Genomic DNA, 15,601 nt, shown 5'->3' on the forward strand with positions numbered 1-15,601 from the left:
AGGAAAAAGGAAACCTTATGTTTTTTTTTTTTTTTTTTTTTTTGCGGAACTAGGGATTGAACTCAGGCCCTTGCACTTGCCAGGGAAGCACTTATTCCACTGAGCCATCTCCCTGGCCTTAATAGATCTACTTTTGAGTGGCCATTAATGTTTGATTGCTTTCTGGTAATTCTGTATTACAATTTATTTTTTATTACTGTATTATTCATTTGTGGTGCTGACTAGTTGTTTATTAAGAGAACTGGAAAACAAATGGGTATTAGAAAAACTGGAGATGTTCAACTTTTTTATCTTAATTTTTATTCATCTGTCTCAGCCTCTCAGAGTGCTAGGATTATAGGCATGTACCACATAAGCCTTTTTAAATAAAAATGCTGAAATTTAGAGGTAACTTGCCCTAAATGTTACACTTAAGAAGCTAAGATTTGAACCCAATTTTTTTTACTCCAAAGCATGATTTTTTCCTCTACTGTACTATGCTATTCTGGCAAAAAAATATTTTTTATTTTTGTTTACCATTTAAAGAAAACTGAAGCTAATTAGATATGTTAAATGCAGGTGGTAACTTGAACTTCTAATTTATTGACATTGACAGCTTGCTTTTTATTCCCATTTTTTACCTTACATCTTGAGCATCTCTAACCCCAAAATGCAGAATCTGAAACCTTGTAACTAAGTTACTTTTTTTTTCTTCCTTTTTTTCTTTCTAATTCTTATTTCCGTCCTTTCTATCTTTTTGTCTTTTTGAGACAGGGTTTCACTATGCAGTTCAGGTAGCCTTGAGCTCATCTTATAGCCCAGACTGGACTCAAACTCACAACAGTCCTCTTGCTTCAGACTCCCGAGTGCTGGGATTACAGATGTGCACCACCATGCCCAGTTCAAAAGTTTATTTTCTTTTTTCAAATTTATTTATTTATTTGGTACAGGGTCCCACTATGGAGCTTGGATTTGTAGTGATCCTCCTGTGTCTGCCTCCCCAGTGTTGGGATTACAGATGTGTGGTGCCAGGGATTGAACCCAGGTCCTTGGCACAGTTCGGACTCATAGTGATCCTCCTGGTTTAGCCTCCCCAGTGCTGGGATTATAGGCATTTGCCACCATGCCCAGACTTGTGGCTGGCTTAGCATGCCCATGGGTGGGACTGGCGCAGCATGTGGTGCTGGGAATCAAACCCTGGTCCCTGTGCTTGCCTAAGCAGGCACTTAGTCTGCCGAGGTATCTTGCTAGCTCCCAAAAGTTATTTTTCATAAACTAAAATATTTTTAAATTTTAAAGATTTAGGTTTCAAAATGTTTTGAATTTTTATTTTGATGGTGGGATGCTTAACTAGTAAAGTCTATGCAAATACTCTAAAATTTGAAAAAGCCCCACATCAGTAATACTTCCATTCTCAAGCATTTCAGATAAGGGATACTGAGAGTTGTAATAATACTAAAACTATTTTGTAAATGTAAATAAAACATCGCCTCAGATGACAGAATTCTTAAATATTCTTTAAAATGCACATCACAAATCTTCTTTTGTTTGGAGAAACAGTTCTCAAGCCAGACCAGTGTGACCCGCATCAGTGACGTTGACTTTCCTGATTGTAGGTATTGTAACACTTCATAGTCACAGGCAAATGCTGAGATGATGTCAGTTCCCCCTTCTCAGTGTATTTGTGAGGCTGGATTGATGAATGCAGTACACTGCCTCACCACAAGGGAAGCACTTCATAAATTTAAACCATTATAATTATTAAGTGTCCCTGAAATAATGAAATAATTACCCTTTTGATCTAGGTTATTTGAAATGCATGATATTACTCATATAATAAGTTAATACCTAATTACATAAGCCTTTGTAAGTAATAGAGGATCAGTTGTTTTTTTTTAAATTTATTTATTTGTGTGTGTGTGTGTGTGTGTGGCCAGCTCAGCCCACCAGAGGGCGCGGCCGGCTGGCATGTGGTGCTGGGGGATTGAACCGTGGTCCCTTTGCTTTGGCTAAGTTTGTTCAAATAGGTGCTTTAGACCACTGAGCCATCTCACCAGCCCCCAGAGGATCAGTTTTGAAGGTGGCGTCATATAGGACTGAGAAAGTTTGGATAGGTTATTTAATATGTTTAGCACCTGCCATACTACTGTGCCATACACAGCGAATTATGTAGTAGTCTGTTTTCTATTGCTGTAATGAAGTACCTGATAGTGTGGTAATGTATAAAGAGATTTATAAACTCAGTCTTGGAGGCCCAAGAACCTGGCACCAACATCTGCTCAGCCCTGGTGAGGGCCTCTGACTGCCTGCCGGCAGGGCACCATGGCAGGAGTGTGTATGAGAAGGAGAGGTCACACTGTAAGTTAGGTCTTTATTTTCTTTGCTGTGGTCAGACTCAAACCCAGAGCCTTGTGCATGCTAGGCAGGTGTCCTGTCCCTGAGCTATAGTCTCAACCTGGTCTCTGAGGAACTAAGCTACTCCTGGAGATTATCATTAATTCATTCTCAGGCTGCCCTCATGACCTGATTATCTTCTGTGAGGCTTCACTTTCTCATGGTTCCATCACCCAAATACCACCACACTGAGGACCATGAACTTTCTGTGCACACACTCGAACTCTGTAGCAGTCTATTAGATTGTCTCCCATCCTCCACTTTGAACCTGTGGGCTCACGCATGCTGGGCAGGCACCCTGTCACTGCGCTACAACCTCAGCCCTTTTTCTTTTGAACGGTTTTGCTACAGTTGCTCAGGTTGGGCTGAGTTGTCATCTTTGTGCCTCAGTTTACTTAATAAATGGGATCAGAGGTTTAGTAAAAGCCATCCTCTCCACTCTTTTTTTTTTTTTTTTTTTTTTTTTTTTAATTTTTTAAAGTAAGACACTACATGGCCAGGGATATAGCTCAGTGGCTTACGCACCTGCCTGGCAAATGCAAGGTTCTGAGTTTGATCCTTGGTATAGCAAAAATAAACAAATTAATAGACTACAGGACTTGCTGTAATTGCTCAGCCTGGCCCAAATGGTTGCGTTCAAGCCACGTCTGCCTACTGAGTAGTTGGGACCACAGTCACACATCGAAGACATGAGAATCTCTGTTCTCTGAGAATGAACTAATGAGTTAAATAAGAGCAGGCAGTCAGTTTCTGGGCCACAGGGGATACTGAATTGTGCATGTATTATATGTTGTGGGCCTGACTGTCAACCCCTGAGTACTGCAAGCTGGTATCCTTTTGGAAAAATCACTGGTCTTTGACAGTTGGTGCCATGGGGAAGAAGCAGGTCTGCCAGTGCCCAGAGATCCCTCTGTAATTAGGCCAGTCAACTAGTCAAAAGTACTGAGTCGCTACTTTTTGTCATGTTGCTACATTTATTGCTTAGTTGCTCAGTCAGGATGGTCATGACATGGCAGTGTGCAGAGTAGAGGCCTTGTGGGTCTCGTGTTCACTAGTGCTTGTTTTGGCAGTCCCTGCTCTGACTCAGCACTGCTTCCTTCACGGGGGCAAAGGGAAGGAATTTGCCCTCAGAGGTGCTGTGGTCACTGCAAGTGCTAAATAACCTATACAGAGTGCGAAGTGATGACTTAAAGGAATTAGGGGAGGCTTTGTGGTCGAAAATGGCCCTTGAGCTTTCTAAAACTACAATTATTTTTATTAAGTAAATTTATTGGTATATTGTAGGTATACATAATGATCACATTCATCATAGGAAATTTGTACCTGTACATGATATAACTTGATTTTTTTTCCTTCCTCTCCCCTCCAACCCCTCTTTCTCTTTATTTACAGAGACTTTGTTTTCATTTTTTTCTTTTCTAATTCTTCCCCTTCTTTTCCCCCTTCCCCCTCCCTAGTTCCCTTCCCATTTGAACATTTTCTTGCTGTTTCACAATATCTATTACACATTTTGGTGCTTATTTACCCTTTCAATTTATCATACCAGACAAACAATGTGGTATTTACACATGCATCCAATTTATTTCATTTAAGCATATGGTCCTAAGGTGCATCCATTTAGCTAGAAATATCTCAAGCTTATCTTTCTTAATAAGTACTTGATGATATACATTATCTCTTGGAATTAAAAATTTTTTTTTCAGTACTTGTAAGTGAACCCAGGGCCTTCATACTGAGCCTCAGTCTTTTATTTACAGTTATTTATTTATACAAGGTTTTGCCAAGTTGCTAAATTGCCCAGTCTGGGTTCAAACTTTTGATCCTCCTGCTTCAGCATCCCATATCTAGGATTACAGGCATGTGTCTCCACACTTGGCAGAAAATTATTTCTTGAAGTAGATCTTAGCTGAAAGATTTTAAAAATTTATTTGTCTTTTTTTTTCTATTTAATAAAGATTTTTTATTGTCTCATTAAAATATCAGATTAGCTTTACAATCCAGAAGCTTGTTTCTGCGGCTGGATTAACTCTTGGATCTTACTCATCTGGCTGCTGAACTGTTCCCTTTTCAGAAACATAGATACCATCCAAAAATTTTCTGATATCCTTGTTTTTGACTGTTGTGGCTTGCTGAATCAAAGCAGCTGAATTTGAAACAAGCTCAATGTCATTTCCTTCAAGGATTAGTTCATCTTTCTGGGCTTGAGATACTGAGCAAGCAACACCTGCCCTCATACGAACTCGGCGAATGTATTTTTCACCCAAGAAATTCTGAATTTCAATGAGAGACCCATTCTCCTGAATAACGACGTTGATGGGGGAGTGAGCATACACAGACCTCATCTTGTAACGGAAGCCCAGTGTAACCCCCTTGATCATGTTCTGTACATGGCTACAGATCGTGCGGACAGTTGCCAACTCCTTTCTGTTTCCCCACCATTTGTCAACTCGGAGCCTCTTCTTTTTCTTCCCAAGGAGACTGAGTTCCACATTGATGTGGTTGAAGTCCCTCCGGAGGGTTCCTCTGGGGCCCTTCACAATAACTGTGCGTCCTTTCAGAGTGATGTCGACATTTTCTGGAATGTCGACTGTCTGATTGCTAAGAATGGTCTTCATTCTTGCGGGAGATGCGGCAAAGAGCTATTTGTCTTTTTGAGACAGGGTCTTGCTATGCAGTTCAGGCTGGCTTTGAGCTCACTTTGTAGCCCATGCTGGTCTTAAACTCACAATGATCCTCCTGCTTCAGCCTCCCGAGTGCTAGGATTACAGGTGTGCACCACCACACATACCTGGTTTGTTTTCATTAAATTATAGATTTAAAAAAATTAAGCTTTGAGTTATTATTCATTTGGTAAGTTTTACTTGATAATTTGTGATGTTACCAATCTTAGAGATAATTTAGATTCAATTTTTTTAACCTAATGTAAATTCTACTCAGTTGTCCTACTTTGTCATTTCACTGCTGGAGAGAGAGAGAGAGAGAGAGAGAGAGAGTTTGCTTTTTGAGATGAGGTCTACTGTCCAAGTAAGCCTTGAAGTTCTGGGCTCAAATGTTCTAGGACTACAGGTGAATGCCACCATACCTGGCTGTGTAGTGTTTCTTGAAGTCATTTGACTATAGCCAACTAAAATGTTGTGGCCTACTAATGTTCTTGTCTAACAAAATTTAACTCTTCTTCCAGGTAATTTATCCTCAACATTCCAAACTTACGGATAAAGAAGTAAGTAAATTGTTCTGTATACTCTACTGTTATAATCCTGTTTGTTTTTATTGGTGTGTGTATATATGTCAGCATATATAGCTTTTGTTTTCTTTTTCAGAAAACCAATATTTGCTATTTGTCTTTTCCAGATTCAAATTCAGGTAACTATTTTTCATGTGGTGTTTATGTTGAATTTTTATACTGAGAACATGGGTTGTACTCTTACTGTATGAAAATCAATTGAAATAACATTAGAATACAAAATAAATTTCAGCCCAACCAATTAGTGCTTCTAATTCCCAGTTTAATGAGGTCTAGTCATGTTACTGTTGATTTTACAGTTCAGCTCTTGAAAATAATTTATGGTGTGATAAGATAAAATATCAAGGAGCAATAAACTGTTGTCAGGAATTATTTGAAAGCAATGACTTAAAAAAAAAACAAAAAACCAAGAGGGTGAATCTAGTTATGAAATATGGCCATGAATTATTTGGAGTAGTTTGTATGAGCTACTATATTATGTAGGATAAGTTATAGGAATAGTGAGTGCTCTTGTATAAAAACACCTTGTAGGTGTTTACTTCTTCTTAAGCTTGGCTTTTCCTGGTCTTTTTCAGACTCTCTGTGTGGTCCTAATTGCTGATATCTTTTAGTTTATCTCTTGTGTTTTACTTTCAAAACAGCTTTTTAGTTTACAGTGACCAGAGCATTCAGCCTCGTGGGCCACACACAGAACACTGAGTGCTCCGAAGCAGTCATCCCAGTTCCTTCCCTTTTGTTACTACTTTTCATGTATTGTTAATTTAGTTTAGTTAATCTGATTTGAGATGTTGACATTAAAAACATTTTTCTTGGTATCTTTCTCCCATGTATATATTTTGAGTTTTACCCTGTATATTGTTGAAAATCAGCTTTGTTGAAATATGTGAAAGAACCTTGTTATCTTCATAAATTAGATGCTTGCCTTTGATAGAGTTCAGTAGATCTTTTGTTCTGACCTGTAATTATTAGACTGTAGTGTTTTTTGCCTTTTTTTTTTTTTCTTTTTTTCTCAGAACTAGGGATTGAATCTAGGGCCTATGCGTTAGCCTTTTTTTGGTATTTTCAGTTATGAAATACTATATAGAGTCTCGCTGAGTTGCCAGATTGCTCAGGCTGGCTCACGCTTCCAATCTTTTGCCTCAGCCTCCGAGAACGCTAGCTGTGTGCCACCCACCGCACATGGCTTTTGTGTATATTAGTGAAGTAATGACAGGCAGGTCTTCTAGGATTTGCCCTCCTTTCAGGTAACATTTTCTTCGTGAAATGTGCTCATACAGTTTTGAATATCGAGTCTTGGATGATTTTCTAGAGCTCTGTGTTGCGTGGATTGTGGGATGAATTTACTCTTTGTGTTTGGTATCTTAAGTGTGTTGCATGGTGCTTTTTTCTTTACCTGTCTTTACATGAGCACGAAGAAGATTAGAAAATGTTCCTTTCTCCCAAATAAGCTTTTTTTACCATGAAGATTATTTTGAGCTGAACATGGTGGAGAAGCAGCAGGTGCAGAGTGCGCTCTCTGCTCCCCTACGCCTGAACGCAAGGCATGAGTTTCTCTGTATGGAGGTGTCTCCTGGCCTTACCCCTTTGTCATCCTAGAAAGCGCTTTCAGAATCATTGTAGGAGACTTACTGGAGGTGGCTGTCTCTTGTGACTGCATAAGTAAGATAATCCTTATCAATTCCATTAGTTTTTTGTGTAATTTACCTTTACATACTTTATTGCCTCTTGAAGCCCAAAATCTTTTCCCTGTGTAGTCATTTCTCTGCAGTTGAAAAACTGTGTTAAAGTGGTGTAAAAAAATCACAAGTATCACTTTCTTTTAGGATTTTTACTTTGTGTATGTGATGCTTTCATATACTTGTGAAGTCTTTTTCTTGTTAATCTGGTTTTGGTTGATTTAATGCGCAAATCCTAAGAGAGTAGAGGAAAATTCTGGCCATCCATGTGTGAAGGCTAAGAAATGAATTTTATGATTTTTTTTTTTTTTGCGGAACTGGGGATTGAACTCAGATCCTTGTGCTTGCCAGGGAAGCACTTATTCCACTGAGCCATCTCCCCAGCCCCTAAATTTTATGATGTTTGGATAGCTTTTTAAGATAGTTTTAATTGAGCATGATGATTCCTGCCCATAATTCCAGCACTTTGGCAGGAGTATTGTGAAGAGTTTCAAGGACAGCCTGGGCTACATAGCAATTTCAAGGCCAACCTGAACTATGCAGCAAGCCCCCATCTCAAAAAATAAATAGATAAATAAACAAATAGATATCTTGTTTTAAGGTAGTCTCTTCATGTGTCTTTTTTTTTATAACTTTTTTATTTGGCACAGGGTCTTGCTAAACAGCTCAGACTCGTAGTGATCCTCCTGTCTCAGCCTCCTCAGCACTGGGATTGTAGGTATGCACCACCATACCCAGTTTCTGTGGCCAGCTTGGTGTGGGGACAGCATGACATGCAGTACCGGGGATTGAACCCTGGTCCTTGCGCTTTCCAGGCAGGCACTTAGACCATTGAGCTATCTCCCTGTCTTCATGTGTCATTTTAACTCAAATGTAAATTTATGTAGATAAGTTTTCCAATATTTTATTTTATTTTTTTATTTTTTGGCCGAACTGGGGATTGAACTCAGGCCCTTGCACTTGCGAGGCAAGCGCTTATTCTACTGAGCCATCTCCCCGGTCCCACAATAGTTTAGATATATGAATGTTATAGATTTTTAAATGCCTATTTATTTATTTTACAAACCCTTGTGCCCAAGGCTGACTCCCAGTAGACTGCAGTGAGGGAGTGCTCTGCTACGTACAAAACCTGACGAAGAAGCAGGTTGTCTGCCAGTGGCTTACCACCATGTTCCCTAGGACCATGCGTCCCATGAGGAGCACCCCCCTTAAATGCCTTTTTAATAAAGTACACATTAAATGAAGTATGGTTCATTTCACCCCAAGTGTGGTTGGTACGTACAAGTAAAATTGACAACAGAATTTGAGAGTAGGCGTCTTGCCATCTTAACAGATGAGCATTAATATTAATCTATGCAGTAAAAGACTGTGTTTTGTATGTTTTTAAGTCACACATTCCAGTTGTGATTATCCAGTTTGTTTCTCTTATGTGTCTTTTAAATGGAAATTGAGAACTGTGCCAACTCTGAAATGGCTTTAATTTTTCCCCAAATAGCTTTTGTTGCTGTGAAAGGAAATCTAGATAGTAGAACAGACTTTAGGAAGGAGTCAGAGGTGTTTTGTTTGCATTACATACCCAAGAAAAAGTAAAACATTATTGTGGACTATACAGATAAAAATAACCCAGAAAGTTATATATAGATTAAAAGAAAGAAAGAAAGAAAGAAAGAAAGAAAGAAAGAAAGAAAGAAAGAAAAGAAAACCCAGAAAGTTGCGCAGATAAAAATGCTTTCAGAGTGTCTAGGTAGTGCTGTGCCAGACCTGCGAGCCCCCTCATGGCGTACACTTTACATCTTCAGGGCTTGGAGAAAACACCGGCTCATATGCAGGTTACAATTTTATATTCCATTCTAGTAGCTTTTTGCCTTTAGGAGTGTAAGTTTAAAATATATTTTCTCTCTGGAACATATTTGTCAGATTTTTACTATATCTATTAACATCTGGATTTACATGTTCCTGAAGCCTGCACTGTTTGGGGTACCCAAGGGTAGTAGCCATTCTATTTTAAATATGTCTGGTGGTAGAGAGTTAGGAACAGTGAAGGATTTGAAGGTGTTAATCCTTCTCAGCAGATTTTTTTCCTCTGTTAAGTAGCAGGGACATTGTCATGTACTTTTTACACTTCTCATGTTGTCTGTATTGAGAAACCAGGATTTTGTTTTACTTATGAGTTTTTTGTTTTTTCCTCTATTGGGATTGTATCGGGGCTTTCCCATTCAACTGTATCCCTGTATCCCCAGACCCCTCCCTCCCCTCTTTTGAGACTGGGTCTTGTTAGGTTCCCCAGGCTGGATTTAAATTTGCCATCATCCTGCCTCAGCTCCCCAGAGTACTGAGAATGCAGGCATGTACTACCATGCCTAAGTTTAGTTGGGCTTTTTAAATGTCCAATTTCTTGTGAACCAACACTTTTGTAAAATTCAATTTAAATAATTGTTAGAAAAATACAACTTATTTATATATACAAAATAGTTAAGATAGATATACAGCTACTTTTGCTTAATTCATTGAGAAGCAAGATTTGTACTAATAGTGTTTGGACAGCATATCTTGTCTGCTTCTTGCACTATGGATAACCACTAAGAAGATAACAATGTACAATGTATTGATTATCAAAACTGTCCTATTAATCAGCTTTGAAACTGTTTCATTCATACTTGTTTCTCAATAAAATTAAAAGAAAAAAAAGAAAAATGAAACTTTAAAATGTCAAAGTAGTTTGGGATTATAAGATTGTGCCACTAGGCCCAGCAAAAGTTGCTGCTGAGTGTTTAGTTTGGACTTGTGTATTTATTAGTCATGGACCAATAAGGAGAGTTTGTAGACTGACACCAGTGCAAAGACTACACTTAAGAAGCTCTGAGCTCAAGAGCTGCTGCTGCACAATGCTAGTTCAGCCACTGTAATCACAGGAGAGTGGCTACAGGGAGCTGAGGACCAACAAAGAGTGAGCACTTGAGATTTTATCCCAGTCTTATGCATTCTGACCTGTGACTTTTTGTGACAGTGTAGAAACACCTTTTGTTAACATTGTCTATTAAAAGCTGGATATGATCCTGGTGTGGTGGTGTATCCCTGTCCCAGCCCTTGGGGAGGCTGAGGCAGCAGAACCACTGTGTTTGAGGTTAGCCTGGGTTACATAGTGAGTTCAAATCTAGCCTGAATTACAGCAAGACCCTGTCTCAAAAACAAAACAAACAAAAAGGTTATCTATTAAAACAGTAGATATTTAGCTGACCGTGGTGGCACATGCCTATAATCCCAGCACTTGGGAGGCTGTGGCAGGAGAATAGCTGAATTTGAGTCAGCCTGTGCTATAAAGTGAGACCCTGTGCTCACTTTGGCGGCACATATACTAAAATTGGAATGATACAGAGAAGATTAGCATGGCCCCTGCGCAAGGATGACATGCAAATGTGAAGCGTTCCTTTTTTTTTGCAGAACCTGGGATTGAACTCAGGCCCTTATGCTTACCAGACAAGCACTTGTTCTACAGAGCCATCTCCCTGAGCCCTCGTTCCATTTTTTTTTTTTTTTAAGAAAGTACAAAGATAGGAAATGCTGGAAGTTGTCTGGCTTGTGGTGTAATTGGGATTGCCCAGTGGACATTCCCTGCCACGTGGCCTGAGTCTTAGTCACTCATATCATCCTGCTAGCTGTAGAAATTTAACTTGAAAAGCATTAAACACTGTAACCTTGAAAAAAGAATAATAAAGTGAGACCCTGTCTAAAAACAAACTAAATAAAAGTTGATTTTTTTTTTCTCAAATCTTTGATTTTTTCTGTATAAGAAAACGTTCTCCACTTTGCAGTCTCAGTTGAATTTCAGGGGTAGAGGAAGCTTATAAAATACTCTATGTCTATTTAATCTTAAAGGCTGACAGGATAGCTCAGTGGACTAAGCACCTGCTTAGGCAAGCCCAGGGACAGAGGTTTGATCCATGCTAAGCCAACCACTGAAACCGGGCGTGGTGGCACATGCCTGTAATCCTATCACTGGAGAGGCTGAAAACAGCAGGATCACTATAAGTCTGAGCTTCATAGTGAGACCCTGTACCAAATATTTTTTAAAAAATCTGCAAAATATTCATTTTAAAATGGAAGGAGATCTCTCTTTTTTTTTCCTTTTTTTGAGATAGGGTCTCACTATGTAGCCTGCTGAGTGCTAGGCTTGCAGGAATGCACTCCACACTGGCTAGGAGATGGCTTTCTGCCACACCATGTGACATTGGTAAAGGAGGAGCCAGGACTGCAAGGACTGGTTCCTTGAGTTGAACAGCTGACACAGGAGCCTGTGAATTCAGGAGGTCTCCATCTGAGCCATCTTTTTCAGAAGGGTTTTAGTTTTTAGCATGAAAAAAAAAAAAAATTTCAATTTCTACTCCAATTGTTTTGTTTGTTGACTTTTTTTCTTTTTCTTGTGTCTTTTCATTTATTACCCTTTTTTAAAATAAATTAAAAAAAAAAACTTTTACTGGAGAGACAGTAAAATGGCAATAATTGGTATGTCATGACAAGAAGTACGTATTTAGAAGACCAGGATGGCAGGCACTCCAAGTGTGACCCTTCTATTACACATCGCCATCCTCAGTGCAGCCGCCTGGCTCACACGCACCAGCATATACAGTTAGTCAGGGTGAGAGTCTCACCAGCCAACCGCTAGTCTCAAAAACCTGCTGATGTACCCCAGGACCACTGCCCCAGCCATCTCATGGGTACGAATACATGGCTTTGCCCTGTCATGTTCCCCAGCTTTTCTCCTTGCCCACTCCTCTTTGTCCAATCCTCAGGTTCTCACTTTCCTTTTATTTGTGTTGTACCTTTCTATGTGTATTTCCTCTTTTGAGTTCTTATACTAGGGAGACAGTACAATATTTACACATGGAGGTCTGGTTTATTTCACTTACAAGTATATCTTCAAGTAGCAAGAAATAACTTTGGGATACAATTCATATAAAATGCAGTTTACATGTATATAATTCAGTGGATCCTTTTTCATTGTTGGGTTTATTTTGAGATAAGGTCTCGACACGTAATGCAGTCGGGGCTTGAACGCGCTGTTACAGGCCACGCTGCCGTGATCCTCCACACCTCCTGAGTGCTGGGCTTGCGGCCCTGCACCACCACAGCTGATTTATGGCTGCTGTGTGGTTCTGGGGCGGCGAGGTGAGGTGAGGTGAGCGTCTTACCTGAGGCTGCACCTTCAGGCCCTTACAATCCAGTGATGTTTTGTACAGTCACAGAATTGGGCAACTATCGCCACAGTCAATTTGAGAAGATTTTTGTCACCCCCCAAAAAAACCTTTGTGCTCCATTTTCTTCCTGCTCCTACCACCACCCTTACCCCAAGCCCAGGCAGTCCTTTATCTGCCTTTTGATCTCTGTGGATTTTCTTATTTCAGAGGTTTGTTTGTTTGCTTTTGAGACAGGGCTTGCGTAGTAGTTCAGTCTGGCCCTGAACTAATTATGTAGTCCAGGCTGGCCTTGAATTGCAGGTGATCCTTCGGCCTCAGCCTCCCTAGTGCTGGGTTTATAGGGAGGCACCACCAGGCTCGACTTTTCAGAGATGTCATGTAAATGAGAGTAGTATTTTTAAAGTCTATTTTGATTTGGTGTAGTGGTAAAGAGTTTCAGCGTTCAAATCAGACTTCATGAGTTTGAAATCTTGTCCTTCCATTTGAAGATTTGTTCCTCTGGATTTTATATAGCCTTTCTGGGCTTTTCTTTCCTCCTTGTAAACAGGGCTAAAATAAAAGTAAGATCCGCCTGAGAAGCATGAAGACCAAATGAGTTCATATATCTAAAGCAGTTAAACAGCCATGGCACCAGAGTGAGCCCTTAGTAACTGTTGCTGCTCGCTGAATTGTTGGAAGGGAAAACCACTCTGAGATAGTGACAGAATAGTTTTATACTTTTGACCTAGGAATCTATAGGATTTTTATTGTAGGAACATATTTAGTTGCAGGAGAAACATTCATAGTCCAGTGTGATGACATATACCTGTAATCCCATCATTCTCAAGAAAAAAAGAAAAAGATTACAGAAAATTTCTAGGTTTTTTTTTTTTTTTTTTTTTTTTTTATGGAACCGGGGATTGAACTCCAGCCCTTGTGCTTGCCAGGGAAGCACTTACTCCACTGAGCCAGCTCCCCAGCCCAGAAAATTTCTAGGTTTATAGGTGTAGAAATTTTAGTTTTGTTTTCCAGGCTATTAGGGACTGTGTTAGATAAATGAAAAATGGAACATTTACTGAAGCTATGGAAGCCGAGAGTGGTGAAGTATGCCTGTAATCCTGGAACTTAGGCAGGATCGCCTTGAGTTTGAAACTGGCCTGGGCTACATAGTGAGTTAAGATCAGCCTTAACCATACAAAGAGACTGTGTCTCGAAGCAAAACAAATCCCAAACACTAAAGCTATGGTGTCTTACAGGGCTGATTTAGGTTCCATTAGCACCTACTATATTTTTGAGAGAAAATGTGTATATTGCTCTTGACCAAGAATGTGGGCCTGGGGGCTGGTGAGATGGCTCAGTGGTCTAAAGCACCTACTTAGAACAAGCTAAGCCAAGCAAAGCACAGGGACCGCGGTTCAATCCCCCAGCACCACATGCCAGCCCACCCCGCCCCCTGGTGGGCTGAGCTGGCCACACACACACACACACAAATTAAAAAAAAAAAAAGAATGTGGGCCAAGTTCTGTCTTTGGAGAATTGTAATATACAATTTATGTACATTAATGCTTATATCTTTTATTTAAAAGGTCCATTTATATTACTTTTTTTTGGAGGAAGATAGTTTTTGAGGTAGGGTCTCACTGTGTTTTTTCAGGTTGGCCTTGAACTCACTATATAGCCCATGCTAGCTTTGAACTCACGGTGATCCTGCCTCAGCCTCCTGAGTGCTGGGGTTAGAGGTGTGCGCTACCATGTCTGGGTTTTTTGTTTTGTTTTGTTTTTGTTAATTTAGTACAGGGTCTGCAGGGTCTCACTACATAGATCGGATTCATAGTGATCCTTCTGTTTTACAACTTCCCAAGCACTGCGATTACAGGTGCATGCCACCATGTCCAGTCTCAATGGCCATCTCAGTGTACCCTGGGAGTGGGGCCAGCACGGCAGGCCAAGGATTGAACCCCTCAGCCCCTGTGTCTGCCTAAGAAGATGCTTTAATCCACTGAGCTATTTGGCTGGCCTTTGGTCTTTTGGGGTTTTTTAAAGAATTTTTTAAAAAAACATATTTATGGGCCTGGGAGATAACTCAGTTGAATAAGCGCTTGCCTGGCAGGCACAAGGACCTGAGTTCAATCCTCAGTTACGCCAAAAAAAAAAAAAAAAAAGATCGGCTTAAAAACGTATTTATTTATTTTATACAGGGTCTCACTGCACAATTCCAACTCATAGTGATTCTCTTGTCTCAGCCTCCCCAGCTCTGGGATTACAGGCATGCACCAACATGCCTGGTTTTAGGGCTGGCACAGCATGCCTAGGGTTCTGGGGCTGGCATGGCATGCAGTACCAGGGATTGAACTTGGGTCCTTGCACTTGCCAGGCAGGTACTTAGACTATTGAGCCATCTCCCCAGCCCCTTTGCTTTGTTTTTTAAAATTTTTTTCCATTTTTAAGTGAATAATGAGAAAGCAATTTATAGCATAACTTACATCCTTTTGGTCTTCTGTTTTTTTAGTGAACATATTAGATAATGTGGTTGGAATTAAGCACAGTCATAGATCAGTCATGAATTTTTGTTTTATAATCTTTGTTACTGCTGAATTTAGTGACTAGAGATCATCTAACAGTGCCCCTATCTTTTCTTGCTAAGAAAAGTGAGCTTAACAGATACCTTTATCACTACTACTACCACCACCACCACCACCACCACCACCACTACTACTGTGATTGTTATCACCAAACCACAAATATACCAGGCGTGGTGGCTCATCCCTGTAATCCTAACATTGTGGATGACGGAGGCAGGAGGATTGAAAGCTCTAACCCAGCCTGGGCTACGTAGTAAGAACAAGGAGACTGAGCCTTGTGGCGATGCAACCTGTGATCCCAGCACTTGAGAGCAGGGAGAGCGAGAGGGAGAGGGAGGAAGAGGGAGAGGGGGAGGGGGGGGAGAGGGGAGAGGGAGAGAGAGGGGAGAGTAGTTGGCAGGTCCAGTCAGGCTTCTTCCTGAACTTTTCTTGTATGAATTTCATAGTTTTAGGTTGTTGATCTTTTTATCTTGCTAAGACTTTCAGAGAAATTAGTATCTACTACTACTACTATTACTTCCTCCTCCTCTTCCTCCTCCTTCTTTCTTCTTC

At 40.2% G+C, this 15,601-nt stretch overlaps 2 protein-coding genes and 1 non-coding gene across 3 annotated transcripts in view; 2 read left to right on the forward strand and 1 right to left on the reverse strand.

The window, feature by feature from the left end:
- Positions 1 to 4,326: 4,326 nt before the first annotated feature.
- On the reverse strand, positions 4,327 to 5,006 carry LOC101569202 (60S ribosomal protein L9). Its single transcript, XM_023715794.1, has one exon. The coding sequence runs from the start codon at positions 4,986 to 4,988 to the stop codon at positions 4,410 to 4,412; it is 579 nt and encodes a 192-aa protein (XP_023571562.1). The 5' UTR covers positions 4,989 to 5,006; the 3' UTR covers positions 4,327 to 4,409.
- A 373-nt stretch (positions 5,007 to 5,379) lies between these two features.
- The window catches only part of Dennd6a (DENN domain containing 6A), a 57,444-nt gene continuing 47,222 nt past the window's right edge, over positions 5,380 to 15,601 (forward strand). Inside the window, exons 1-3 of the mRNA XM_023715722.1 lie at positions 5,380 to 5,397; positions 5,555 to 5,593; positions 5,694 to 5,736. Coding sequence (XP_023571490.1) covers positions 5,380 to 5,397; positions 5,555 to 5,593; positions 5,694 to 5,736 — 100 coding nt within the window. The remainder of the gene's footprint in view (positions 5,398 to 5,554; positions 5,594 to 5,693; positions 5,737 to 15,601) is intronic.
- On the forward strand, positions 10,625 to 10,729 carry LOC111816879. Its single transcript, XR_002821202.1, has one exon. It is a non-coding gene; the product is annotated as a U6 spliceosomal RNA (small nuclear RNA).

The sequence above is a fragment of the Octodon degus genome, unplaced genomic scaffold, assembly GCF_000260255.1.
Source record: "Octodon degus isolate 3935 unplaced genomic scaffold, OctDeg1.0 scaffold00043, whole genome shotgun sequence".
NCBI classification, from domain to species: Eukaryota; Metazoa; Chordata; class Mammalia; order Rodentia; family Octodontidae; genus Octodon; species Octodon degus.